General features: G+C 43.5%; 1 protein-coding gene across 6 annotated transcripts in view; it reads left to right on the plus strand.

Moving 5' to 3' along the window:
* RNF144A (ring finger protein 144A) overlaps nt 1–14,660 on the plus strand; it is a 126,602-nt gene that overhangs the window by 16,187 nt on the left and 95,755 nt on the right. For all 6 annotated transcript variants that reach the window (XM_069728056.1, XM_069728060.1, XM_069728058.1 and 3 more), the window contains exon 2: nt 6,284–6,429. In XM_069728056.1, coding sequence (XP_069584157.1) covers nt 6,295–6,429 — 135 coding nt within the window. In that variant the 5' untranslated portion in view covers nt 6,284–6,294. The remainder of the gene's footprint in view (nt 1–6,283; nt 6,430–14,660) is intronic.

Below are 14,660 nucleotides of genomic sequence, written 5' to 3' on the forward strand. Positions count from 1 at the left end.
AATGCTGTATTACTTACTGGTGAGCAGCGGGTTTTAGTTTTCATTCCTAGAATATTTTTCATTGTTATTCCTATAATATTTAATAATAGATTTCTACAAAATTTAAGGTGTTAGGTTTCTTCTTGTGGTGTAGGAAGTAGTGATGAGCGAATGTGCTCGAATAACGTCTTATCCGAGTATCTGGGCGTGCTCGTGTGCTATGTTCGAGTCCTTGCGGCTGCATGATTTCCGGCTGTTAGGCCGGTTTCACACATCAGTGGCTCCGGTACGTGAGGTGACAGTTTCCTCACGTACCAGAGACACTGACTCACGTAGACACATTAAAATAAATGTGTCTCTGCACATGTCAGCGTGTTTTCACGGACCGTGTGTCCGTTTGGAAAACACGGAGACATGTCAGTGTTCGTGGGAGCGCACGGATCTCACGGACCCATTAAAGTCAATGGTTCTGTGTAAACACGTACCGCACACGGATGCTGTCCGTGTGCCATCCGTGTGCTGTCCGTGTGCGTTTTTCCTGTCATAGGGTTAAAATTGTAAAAATTGTTGCAATACACAGACACACGTACAGCACACGTACAGCACACGGATCCTAAAAACGTACTCACGGACATCACACGGATACCACACGGATGGCCTACGTGAGCACACAGACACGGATAACTCCGGTACCGTTTTCTCCGCTACCGGAATTACCTGGACGTGTGAGACTGGCCTAAGACAGCCTGAACACATGCAGGGGTTGCCTGTTTGTTACTCAATCCCCACATGTGTTCAGGCTGTCTAGCAGCTGCAAGTCATGCAGCCGCAGGAACTCGAACATAATATACAAGCGCTACCAGATACTCGGATAAGACATTGTCTGAGCACATTCGCTCATCACTAGTAAGGAGACTTAAAGGCCATGTAATGCTACTCTGGCTATTTGCATATAATATTTACCCTAACTTATTCCACGGGGGTCACATACTTTTGTGGCTTAGGAATAACGTTCCAGAATTGTAGTAAATACTGACATTCTGGCAGAAAAGAGAGGTATCTACCAGCAGGGAACGTAGCTTCTATGTTATGCCGTAACCATTAGGTGATTGTAGCGTTTTAGTATATCCTACATGTGCAGGGCAAAAATACATTTTTTTTCTTGCCATGCTGATGGGAATAAATTAGGGGTCTCCGATGGGTTGGCATGACATCCCGGGGTCTGCAGGAGACCCCTGTGGCTTGTGGTTACCATTGCCGGATCACTATGAGCGCCGCTCATAGCAAGTGAGCATTTTTGCTACACAGAGCCGCAGCTTCCAGTCTCCCATGGAGAATATTGAAGCAAGTAAAAAAAAAAGTCTTAAAAAAAATATATATATATAACATTTTTGTTTATGAAAGTTAACATCACCCACCATATGCAACATTTAAAATAAAACAATTAAAAAAAATAAAAAATACACATATTTGGTATCGCCACGTTCAGAATCGCCCGATTAGTATATAAAAATTGGTAAATGGCGTAACGATAATCATAACACAAGAATTACGTTTTGTTTTTTTTTTTATCGCTGCAACATTGCAATAAAATACAATAACAGGCGATCAAAAGCTCGTATCTGCACCGAAATGGTATCAATAAAAACGCCAGCTCGGCACGCAAAAAATCCCCTCTCACCCAACCCCAAAGCCCGAAAAATGGAGATGCTACAGGTCTCGGAAAATGGCGACTTTTTTTTTCTACAAACTTTACTTTTTTTTTTAAAACACACCACTTTAAGGCTGTGTGCACACGTTGCTGATTTTTTTTTTTGTGTTTTTTTCACGTTTCTTCACTATAAAAACCCCATAAAACCGCAAAAAACAGCCTACATTAAGCATCCCATCATTTAGAATGAATTCCGCAATTTTTGTGCACATGATGCGTTTTTTTTCCTCGAAAAAAACGCATCGCGGTAAAAAACGCAGCATGTTTATTAATTTTGCAGATTTTTTGTGGATTTCCCACAATATAATGCATTGGGAAATGTCCGGAAAAATCCGCAAAAAAAAAACCGCACCAAAAACGCGGTGAAAACGCAGTAAAAACGCGCAAAAAACGCATGCAGATTTCTTGCAGATTTCTTGCAGAAAATTTCAGATTTTTCTCAGGAAATTTCTGCAAGAAATCTTGAACGTGTGCACATAGCCTAAAAAGAACCTGTACGTGTTTGGTGTATGAACTAACAATGACCCGGAGAATCATAATGGCCGGTCAGTTATAGCATTTGGTGAACATGGTAAAAAAAACACAATGGTGGAATTGCGCTTTTTTTTTTTGCAGTTTCACTGCACTTTGAATTTTATTCCTGTTTTCCAGGAGTGGTAAATTCAATGGTGTCCTTCCAAAATAAAACTCGTCCCGCAAAAAAAACAAGCCCCCACATGGCCATATTGACAGAAACATAAAGTTACGGCTCTGGGAAGAAGGGGAGCAGAAAGAAGGGGAACAAAAAATGGAAACGCAAAAAACGGAAATACCTCTGGTCCTTAAGGGGTTAATGAATTACAATGTCCTGTTAGTGATAAATAATATCTACAAGAGTATTTTAGTACCTGCCTCTACAGAATCAGTATTTGTCCTGTGCAGCTTCTTCTCTAGTGCTCTCCCTGACAGTGCAGACACATCGGGTGCCGGTGGTGAGCGCTATGCTCCTCTCTTCTCTGTTGGGGAGTCGTCCCAGCATAATGTCATTAGCATCAGGAAGATTACTGGGCTCTGATGCTTTTTATACTTTGATTTTTAGGATCCTTCCCAGGACTCTCCGGTACTCTCTGCTCTCCATTTATTTCACAGGGAGTCAGTGATGACATCTCCTGTATAACAGAGGCAAACATTACTGGTAGTAGTGTGCCAGTGCATGAATTTATAGGTGAATTCAGAAAAAAATTGTTATTACTGTCACACTGTGAGCTCTTAAAGGGGATATCTGATATTAAAGGGAATCTGTCATCAGGTTTTTACTATGTAATCTGAGAGCAGCGTGCTGTAGAGGCTGAGACCCTGATTCCAGTGATGAGCCGCTCGCTGGGCTGCATGCTGTCATTTTGATACAAGCACAGTCTTCTCTGCTGCAGTTCTAGCAGAGCTCAGAATGATGAGCCCTGTATAACCCCACCCACACCACCGATTGGCAGCTTTCTGTGTATTCTGTACAAAAAGCTGCCAATCAGTGGTGGGGGCGGGGTTACACGAGCAGTTGACTTGGAGGCACGAGACAACTAGTCCTATAGTGATGATCTCCTGCTAATAAAACACTGATGTTATTAGAACAACAACACGGAGCCTTGTAAGTGACACATCGCTGGAATCAGGGTCTCTTTGCCTACATCATGATGCTCTCAGATTTCATAGCAATAAGCTGCTGATGGATTCCCTTTAGCTGAACATGGCGGTGCTTCAGTCCTAGGCATCTCGGCCCTTACGAGTGAGTTGCTAAGACCCTATAAACAGTTTGTTCTGATGATTTTCAGAAGTTCTGGGCCCAGACTTCCCCCAATCGATAGTCTATCTCAAGAGCTGGTTATAAATCAATCGCATAAGCAGTTGGGGGGGAAACAGCTGCCCACCCTCCACGATGCTCCATGTTACTCAACGGCTGCTTAGTATTCAGCACACGTTTTTCTGCTCATCATTGCAGATAGATAATGTGAGTCAACTGTACTCCTCTGTCTTATATATCACATCTGGGCCTTATAAAAGAAAAGCCTTCTCAAATAAGAAGGACAAGTGCGTCAAAACCGAGAAAGCAATGCAATCAATAAAGGACGGCGATCGTCATTGACTCCGAAAATCGAGTATTGTGCTGCGTATCAGTGATGCCGTACTCTACCTCTATAGACAATGATGTATCTGTGACCATTGAATGGCCCGGAAAACCTTCTTGTATAACTGGAACATCCCGAAGGCCAACATTCTTAACAAAACCGGCGTCATATGTAACCGCGCCACAATCGGTCAGTTCTGTAGATTATCATCGGGGCTGAATGACAAAATTGAAAGAGTCTTCTAGTTTTAGAAAGATCTTATTCTCGGCTTCAAAAGAATGAACAGAGCTTTACTCGCCCTTCCCAGGTCTAGAACTGAGTTATTGTCTGCAGCACCGAAGTCACGTCAGTAGCCAATCAGAGCGTTCAGCAGCTTGTGTCATCAATTCGGGCAGAGCTGCTGAGAACTGTTATTGCCTGCAGCGCCGTCTATGTAACACCAGCACTGAAGACAATAACTATCGCTGCTCCCAGTGTCCAAGACTCAGCATTGGACCAGGGGAGGGTGAGTACATTTTTTTTTTAAACAAACTGCAGCCAATTCACATGTATTTTTCAAAACTGGAAACCAGGAAGACCCCTTTAATTGTTAGATAATCACACTGAATAGAGGAATACAATGTGTTGGATTGCAACCCCTCCGATCCTTTCTAGTTTAATTGAAGTGTCACCTACTGTGGCAGTTCAACTCATTTAGCGATTCGCAGCGGTAGAAAACAGGAACACTGTCTTTTTAACTCTTCGGTTGTTTTTTTTATATGGGGCAAAAACAGGAAAACAACAAAGAAAGCAAAAATGCTCTACACAGTCCATACATTTGCGGGGAGCTGCCTGCTCCGCAGCACCACAGGTTCAGTCTCTCCTCCTCAGGACACAAACCACTGGAGATCCTCTCTCCAGTCCTGCTGAACCAAGACTGCCTCTGGAGCCCAGCTATTTAAGCCCCAGACCACACCTTGGGGTGGAGATAAGGTGGACATCCTCCCACCTGCTGTGTGGATGTCAACATAAAAGCCAGACTATTATATAAATTAGCTTAACCCCTCACGGCACTTAGTGTGCTGGAGGATAAAACTCTGGGTTTTACCATCACTGACGCCATTAAGCATAGTGACACATATCTCCCCTCCTTCACTTTACCAGTGACTTTGTCCCATTACTTACTGAATGTCCTTCAAAATCAGATGAACCCTGAACAATAGAGACAAGCTAATACATTTGCAAGACCTTGGTCCAGTGGACAGGTCAGTATTCGGTGGCCGCTGGGCGAGAGCCCTGTGAACTTCCTTTTACCTATTGCCATCTTTGGCTCCTTTTCTTTTTCTCTTGCGCCGGCCTGACGCTGCGTCACAGATGCATCACATCACAACCATGACTTCGCACAAGGTTGATGTCGAGCGATTGGAAGTGGTTTGCATGGCTCCCGTCCAATGGCCATGGTAAACTGGCCTGGTTGCTGGACAAGGGTCCTCCGAATCCATAGGCTCATCTCTACTGGATGATCATGTTTATGTGGGAGTCAGACCATTTTTCTAGCCTAATTCTACAAGATACACCATGCATGATGTAAAAACTACACTTCTCGAAATGCAGAGGAGCTCTATGCAAACACTGAGCCAGAAGGGAATGCTATGAAATTGTAGTCCTCTTAATCTTGCAGAATTCTGAATTCAGATCTGCTCATGCAATGTATTTGCCAAGTAACTCAGTTTTTATACAGTATAGATACATATTATATAGATAATATATAGGACTTAAAAAAAGAAAAAAGCATGTAGTTGCTGACAGAGGCAACTACCTGTCTGTTGTACCAGTTTTCGGTCATTGACCGCTCTTGCCAGAGATTCAGCTGCTACCTGTCACCAGAGCAGCAGTTTCTCTTACTGTTGACAGGTCAGGTCTACTCATATCATGCTGATTGACAGCCATCACCCTGCTGCCTAATTGGGGGAAGCTGGCGGTCTATCACCATGATAGCAGTAGTCCTGCCCTGTCAAACGAAAGCGAAACTGCAGCTCTGTTGACAGGGAGCAGCTGAATCTCAGGCAGGAGCGCTCAATGACCGATGCCGGGTACAACAGAAAAGTAGCAACTACATGCCTTTTTTAAAGTCCCGGATATCCCCTTTAAAAAGTCAAACCTTCTTTATCATGACATATTTTGTGTGTAAAGGCCCTGCATACAAAGCACTAGCATTGGCTGAACCCGCAGATATTGGTGTGATAAGCCAACAGTCTATTCTTTTTGGGGGCCTGTCGACTCTGTCGAGGATGTGAAGAGTCCGGCACGTCCAATTTCCAAGGACCTGTCATTTTGTTCTCCCCGGAGATAAGCGATAAGTCACAAAAGTCTAGCGGCGGCTCAGGGATGTCCCAGGGATGCCGGGCCTGCAGCAGTAGTGTCCACACTGCGGCCCATACATATAGATGTGTGTTATTTCTATGAATGTTCTTTAACTATTTACATTGTTTTTTTTTATTGTTTTCGCTCTTAGATTAACCTGCCATGACTACAGCAAGATACCGGCCTACGTGGGATTTGGCTTTAGACCCACTGGTTTCCTGCAAACTGTGCCTTGGAGAGTATCCAGTGGAACAAATGACCACAATATCACAATGCCAATGCATTTTCTGCACGCTGGTATGCATAGATTTCCTTGCATTATTTCTCTATGAGAAGGGGAACGTACCTGCCCTTATAGTAACAATGGCTTATGTAAATATTACATTTCTATACAGCCCAACACATAGAATAACATCCAGGCCTTAAAGTGGTTTTCCATGATTTTTGCACTTTAAACTCTGCACCTAAAATAATAAATAATATATATTTCTAATATGGTCAAGGCCAAAAGTTTTGAGACTGATACAAATGTTGGTTTTCAGAGTTTGTTGTTTCCGTGTTTTTAGTTCTTTTGCTCAGATGTTTCTATGGTTCCTGAAGTACAATCATTTGTAAGAGTTCTTAAACTTTTCTTATAGAAACGCTCAATATTTGCAGTGTTGAGACTTTTTTTCATGACTTCTGCCCTTCGTCTTGGCAGATGGATATCAGCATCTGGGCCAAATCCTGACTGATGACTGCACATTCTTGCCTCATCGTCGGTGCTCTGAGTTTATCACATTTAATGTTTTTGTTTGTCCAACCACTTTTTTGGGGCTTGACCACAGGTTCTCGGTGGGATTGAGATCTGTAGATTTTCCTGGCCATATATCCAAAACGTCATTGTTTTGTTCACAGATCCCCTTCGTTATAACTTTTGCCTTGTGACAAAGTCTCCATCATGCTGGAAATAGGGGTTGTTCATTGCCAAATTGCTCCTGGATCATCTGGAGAAATTGCTTTTGGAGGATGAATAGATACAATTCTTTACTCATGGCCGTGTACATAGGCAAAATTTGGAATGAGCCCCACTCCATTACTGAAAGCAACCCCACACATGACTGGTCTCAGGAGGCTTTATTGTTGACTCATGGTAGAGTCCACCTTTACTTCTCTGGACAATCATTCATCCAGATTGTCCCAAACAGCCTGAACGGGACTTAATCACAAAAAATAACTTAGTACAAGGATTGGACTGTAGAGGATTGGGGTCAAGTTATTTTTATGTGATGAAGCCCCCTTCACATTCTGAAGGAGGCTTCATCAGAGAAAATAACTTGACCCAATTCCTATGCAGGTCAGTCTCTTATCTTCATGGAGTGTGTTCGTCCATCCTTGACGGTTTTCTTTGAGAAAAGTGACTTCTTTGCTGCTCTTCTTGACACCAGGCCAGCCTCCAAATGCCTTCACCTCATTGTGCATTCAGATGTGCTGACATGTGCCGTCTGTCACTCCTGAGGAAGCTCGGCGCTGGTATTGAGCTGATCCTGAAGCTGAGTCCTCTTTAGGAGATGGTCCTTGAAACTTGAAAATGGCGCCTGCGCAGTAGCTGCTATCAGTGTCTATAGCTGTGATCTGATAGCGCCGCCGGCACGTGCGCAGTAGCAGCTATCTTACTGGAGAAGAAAAAAAATTCCTCCTCCAAGATGGCGCCGCTCGCTCCTGTGCAGTAGCAGCTCATAGATCGCCAAGAGCTGCCACTGCGCAGGCTTGGGCTGCGCCATCTTGGTGGAGGAATTTTTTTTTCTTCTTCAGTAAGATGGTGCTGCCGGCGCATGCGCAGTAGCAGCTACCAGATCCCAGACAGACACCGATAGCTACTGTGCAGGCGCGGGCGGGCGCCATTTTCAAATTGATTTTTTTTTCTAGCTGAATAACGTGAATAAAATGTATTCTTGGCACACTAAACATGCAATTATGCTGCAGAGCAGGGACACGGCTGCAGAAGTTTTTTTTTTTTTTTAAACGTATGTACAGATATTCATTATGCAAACTAGGGGCCAGGTGACTTGTCAGGAGATATACAGATGAATACCTAATCAGAGCACCACATGAAGACCCCCCATAGGCCGCCCCAGAGCACGGGCATATCATTAACACAACACTGAAAATAAGGATTAACCCCTTTCTGACATATGACGTACTATCCCGTCGAGGTGGTATGGGTCCGTATGACCACCGACGGGATAGTACGTCATCACCGATCAGCCGCGCTCACGGGAAGAGAGCGGCCGATCGGGGCCGGGTGTCAGCTATGTGCCAGGAGCAGTCACGGACCGCTCCTGTCACTTTAACCCCCGGAAAACTGCGATCAAACATGATCGCAGCGTTCCGGCGGCATAGGGAAGCATCGTGCAGGGAGGGGGCTCCCTGCGTGCTTCCCTGAGACCCTCGGAGCAACGCAATGCGATTGCCTCCTCTGTCCTCCTCCCTGCAGGCCCCGGATCCAAAATGGTCGCAGAGCTCCTTCCGGGTCCTGCATGCAGGGAGGCGGCTTGCAAGCACCTGCTGAGAGCAGGCGCCGGGAAGCCTCCTGCAGTACCTGGAAGATCGCTGGCTGACCTGACACAGTGCACTGCACTGACACTATATAGTCATGTCCCCCCCCGGACAAAGTAAACAAGTAAAAAAAATATTAACATGTGTAAAAAAAAATAAAAAAAATCCTAAATAAAGAAAAAATATGTATATATTGTTCCAATAAATACATTTCTTTAAATAAAAAAAAACAATAAAAGTGCACATATTTAGTATCGCCGCCTCCGTAACGACCCGACCTATAAAACTTTCCCACTAGTTAACCCCTTCAGTGAACACTGTAAAAAATAAATAAAAAAAAGAGGCAAAAAACAACTCCTAATAAAATGTGAAATAACACGCCATCAAAAAGAGGGATATAAAAAAAAAATGGTACTGCCGAAAACATCATCTTGTCCCGCAAAAAACGAGCCGCAATAAAGCGTCATCAGCAAAAAAATAAAAAAGTTATAGTCCTCAGAATAAAGCGATGCAAAAATAATTATTTTTTTATATAAAATAGTTTTTATCGTATAAAAGCCTCAAAACATGAAAAAATTATATAAATGAGGTATCGCTGTAATCGTACTGACCCGAAGAATAAAACTGCTTTATCAATTTTACCAAACGCGGAACGGTATAAACGCCTCCCCCAAAAGAAATTCATGAATTGCTGGTTTTTGGTAATTCTGCCTCACAAAAATCGGAATAAAAAGCGATCAAAAAATGTCACGTGCTTGAAAATGAGGCCAATAAAAACGTTAACTCGTCCCGCAAAAAATTAGACCTCACATAACTCTGTGGACCAAAATATGGAAAAATTATAACTCTCAAAATGTGGAGGCACGAAAACAATTTTGTGCAATAAAAAGAGTCTTTTAGTGTGTGACAGCTGCTAATCATAAAAAATCTGCTAAATAAATCAAGCCTCCCTTCGTCACCCCCTTAATTAGGGAAAAATAATAAAATTAAAAAAATGTATTTATTTCCATTTTCCCATTAGGGTTAGGGTTGGGGCTAAAGTTAGGGTTAGGGTTGGGGCTAAAGTTAGGGATGGGGCTAAAGTTAGGGATAGAGTTTGGATTACATTTACGGTTGGGATTAAGGTTAGGGGTGTGTCAGGGTTAGGGGTGTGGTTAGGGTTATAGTTGGGATTAGGGTTAAGCGTGTGTTGGAGTTAGGGGTGTGGTTAGGGTTGGGATTAGAGTTAGGGGTGTGTTGGGGTTAGGGATATGGTTAGGATTAGGGTTAGGGGCGTGTTCGGGTTAGGGGTGTGGTTAGGATTAGGGTTAGGGGCGTGTTCAGGTTAGGGGTGTGGTTAGTGTTGGGATTAGGGGTAGGGGTGTGTTTGGATTAGGGTTTCAGTTAGAATTGGGAGGTTTCCACTGTTTAGGCACATCAGGGGCTCTCCAAATGCAACATGGCGTCCGATCTCAATTCCAGCCAATTCTGCATTGAAAAAGTCAAACGGAACTCCTCTTCCAAGCTCTGCCATGCGCCCAAACTGTGGTTTACCCCCACATATGGGGTATCGTCGTACTCAGGACAAATTGCACAACAACTTTTGGGGTCCATTTTCTCCTGTTACCCTTGGTAAAATAAAACAAATTGGAGCTGAAGTAAATTTTTTGTGAAGAAAAGTTAAATGTTCATTTTTTTTGTTAAACATTCCAAAAATTCCTATGAAACACCTGAAGGGTTAATAAACTTCTTGAATGTGGTTTTGAGCACCTTGAGGGGTGCAGTTTTTAGAATGGTGTCACACTTGGTTATTTTCTATCATATAGACCCCTCAAAAAGACTTCAAATGTGATGTGGTCCCTAAAAACAAAAATGGTGTTGTAAAAATGAGAAATTGCTGGTCAAATTTTAACCCTTATAACTCCCTGACAAAAAAAAAAATGTTGTTTCCAAAATTGTGCTGATGTAAAGTAGACATGTGGGAAATGTTACTTATTAAGTATTTTGTGTGACATATCTCTGTGATTTAAGGGCATAAAAATTCAAAGTTGTAAAATTGTGAAATTTTCGCCAAATTTCCGTTTTTTTCACAAATAAACGCAGGTAATATCAAAGAAATTTTACCGCTATCATGAAGTACAATATGTCATGAGAAAACAATCAGAATCATCAGGATCCGTTGAAGCGTTCCAGAGTTATAACCTCATAAAGGGACAGTGGTCAGAATTGTAAAAATTGGCCCGGTCATTAACGTGCAAACCACCCTTGGGGGTAAAGGGGTTAAACAATAACCACAAGACAGATTTCATCACCAGTATCATTGTAATCTGTATAACGGCGCCAACCTGTCTGGAGGTTACTGTGCACAATCCTGCTGACGGGTTCCCTCAATGTTTTTTTTTTTGAGACAGGTGGCTTCTTTGCTGGACTTCTAGAAATCAGGCCTCACAGTGTGCTGACAGTCGTGCTGGTGTGCTAACAGTCGTGCTGGTGTGCTGACAGTCGTGCTGGTGTGCTGACAGTGGTGCTGGTGTGCTGACAGTGGTGCTGGTGTGCTGACAGTGGTGCTGGTGTGCTGACAGTGGTGCTGGTGTGCTGACAGTCGTGCTGGTGTGCTGACAGTGGTGCTGGTGTGCTGACAGTGGTGCTTGTGTGCTGACAGTCGCCTGCTGTTATTCTGGAGCAAGCTCTGAGCTGGTGTTGACCTGATCCCGAAGCTCAGTCCTCTTTAGCAGACTTTCCTTTCTAGGGGGCTCTGAAGACGTCTTCACAGCAATTGATCCTCTCTCTTTGAAGTTCTTGTTGATCAGATAAATAGTTAATTTAAGGGCAGTTTTGCATGCAGCAATGTCTTTGCCTGTAAATCAATGAGGACAGCATGTGTTTCCTTGAAGGTAACCATGGTGAACAGAAGAGGACAATGATTGCAAGTCCTCTTAGGTTAAGTTCACACTGGACGTTTTTGCAGCTTTTTTTTTTTTTTAATGCATTTTTTTATACAAATTTTCAGCAAAGTCCATGAGATTTCAGAAATCTCCCGCACACAGCGTGTATTTTTTGTCATCAGGATTTTGTGCTTTGCCTGTTTTTTTGCATAATGGAGCACGTCACTTGTTTCAGAGTTTTTTCAGCGTTTTTCACCCATTGAAATGAATGGGTGGGGAAAAAACACAGGTGTCAGGTTTTGCTGCGTTTCTTGTGCCAAAATCTGATTCTATAGAACAGGACTTTTAACTTTATCAGCATGCACAAGACATAAATGTAGCATGCCAAAACCGCAGCAAAACCTCAAGAACAACAAGAAAACATGCTTTTTTTCATCAGATTTTTTCCTGACAACAAGTACCCAACTTCTATCCCAATACAGGTTACCGACGAAGGTCCTTTTTGTGTGACCGAAACGTTTTTTCTTGGGATACAATAAATTACCCATTTCTTCTCATCACAAAGTTGAGTGTCGGGGTTTGTATTTACTTGTCATAACGGTTTGGGAACCTACCCGTGCACCTTCCTAGGTTGTGCACACGTTGATCTAATATCACTGTCTGGTAATGTGATGTCTCTCTGGATGAAATGGTGAAATGTCGTCAATCTTCATTCTGTATAAGGATTGGTGGCACAACAATGTTAAGGCCATATTCACACATCTGTGTTATCTGTTTTTACTTGGACAGCAATTATTATATGGTGCATAATATTCTATGGGGCTTTTCACGTGGCCATTTTTTTCCCTCACCAATAATCCACATTAAAAATTTGTTATTTCCCTACTGTGGTCAGTTTTTCGGACAGAATTCTCCCCTTCCGGTGAATGGTAAAATCAGGCATGGAATTTTAGCCAGTATTTTTTAGTAGGATGACAGTTACAATATTACGTTTGTATTTTAGTGTTTGGGAGGCAATTCCTGAGGCAACTCAGAAACGTACAGAAATTTTTTTTTTGGAAAACCCAAGATAGTTCATTGTACACGAAAAAGTGACTAAAAGGTGCCACAAAAAAGTGCACTGGGATGTGGTCAGTTGTAACCCTCTCCGACAGAAGAAGGGCCCCCAAAGACCGATCGGCGTTCCTCCAAGAAAGAAGGCCACAATGAGGGTCAGGAACAAGTATCCTTCCCTAGCTGAAGCCAGCGGAGACCCAATCTCGTTCCCAGCATCTGCCTTGGCTCCCAACCAAGATAAAACTATGCGCCAATGACTGTCATCTCTCCTCCTGAGACAGGAGAACTAGGGTTCGTGGGGGAGTGGACCCTGATGCTCACACACTCTCAACCTACACACCTACCGGACCTATCAGAAGGGAACCCATAAGGGAACTGCAACAAATCCAAGTGCACAAACCCACCGTGAAAATGGTGAGACACAGTGAAACAATCAAAATAAATAATAAAGGGCTTTCCAGTGTAATACTGGTTGGACCTTTGACTAGGAATTTTATAAATTCCCCATCCTTAAAAAGGGTTAGTGCTCAAAAAAGTGAGAACATTTGAAGTGCACTGTTCCAAAATTCAAATGGGGTTCCCAATCCCAGTCAATTGGGGCAACCAAGGTCACCACTCCTTGGGCACTTCGCACCTTGTGCTTTCATACTGTTCTTGAATCTAGTGGCTTAGTTCTTTGGGGGGGGCATGCTCTCCACCTGATGACTATACAAGCCACCCGACATAATAAACATCGCACCAAATCCAGTGTGCACAACGTAACAATGTACCAGGACTGCTGGACCGGAGTTCACTTTTTGAAAGATATTACACTTACTTGATCTTAGCCAAAAGGCCGAGAAGTAATGGCAATGTTATCAGTAAGGGGCATAGACAAACTCTTGTCCGGTACCGACAGCCTAAAGCATATTTTATTGTTGTGTCTACAGCTCACCATACAAATTGTGAATAAATAAAGTGAACCTGTCGCCATGTTTGGCCGATACGACTTACGGCCACCGCCTTTCAGGGCTGATAAACCGCATTCTTTAATGCTGTATATCTGCCCCCAACCTGACCTGGAAGAGAAGAAAAATAACTTATATTGTACTCACCTGTGGAGCGGTCCGGTCCGAGAGGTGTCACTCTTCTTGGTCCGCTGCCTCCCATCTTTTTGCAGTGCCGTCCTCCTTCTTGTTTTGTCCCTGGTTGCGTCCCTGCATCATCCACACAGTCTCCCCGACATTGCGCCCCTGTACAGGTGTACTTATATGCCCTGCTGAGGGCAGAGCAAAGTACTGCAGTACGCAGGCGCTGGGCCTCTCTGACCTTTCCCGGTGCCTGCGCACTGCAGTATTTTGCTCTGCCCTCAACAGGGCAGATGAGTGCGCACTGCAGTATTTTGCTCTGCCCTCAACAGGGCAGATGAGTATGCCTACACAGGAGCGCCGATGCCGGGCAGCCTGTGTGGATGATGCAGGGACGCGTCATCCACATGAAGCAAGGAGGACGGCATCGCAAGAAGATGCGAGGCGCCAGACCAAGAAGAGCGACACCCCTTGGACCGGACCGCCCCACAGGTGAGTATAATAAAAGTTATTTTTCTTCTCTTCCAGGTCGGTTGGGGGCAGATATACATTATATAATACTGTATATCAGCCCTGAAAGGCGATGGCCTTGACTTGTATCGGCCAAACCTGGTGACAGGTTCCCTTTAAATTAATTGCAGAATTTACTTGTGTGCACTTGTAGGAAATGTATAAAACGTACAAAGCTGGGCTTTCCCAAAAATATAATGAGAGGAAACCGATCTGTGCATTGTATAATGGCCATATTGTGACTAATCATGGCTGGTCTGTTAACAAGGAAGCAACGTTCTGAACCTTGGAATAAAACTTCATAGCTACTATATATTGTCTTCATGAAAACTAGCGCTGAGATCTTGTAAAAACCACAATTGCTCACGATCTGTACAGGAAACATATGAAGGATGAGAGTGCAGAGAATCCCACTGTGTTATATAGCTCAGATTACATTGACAGATGTGGTCCTTAGAGTCAAGTGCCGAGACACCTTTGCCGGAGATCATCA

Source organism: Ranitomeya imitator, chromosome 5, assembly GCF_032444005.1.
Source record: "Ranitomeya imitator isolate aRanImi1 chromosome 5, aRanImi1.pri, whole genome shotgun sequence".
NCBI classification, from domain to species: Eukaryota; Metazoa; Chordata; class Amphibia; order Anura; family Dendrobatidae; genus Ranitomeya; species Ranitomeya imitator.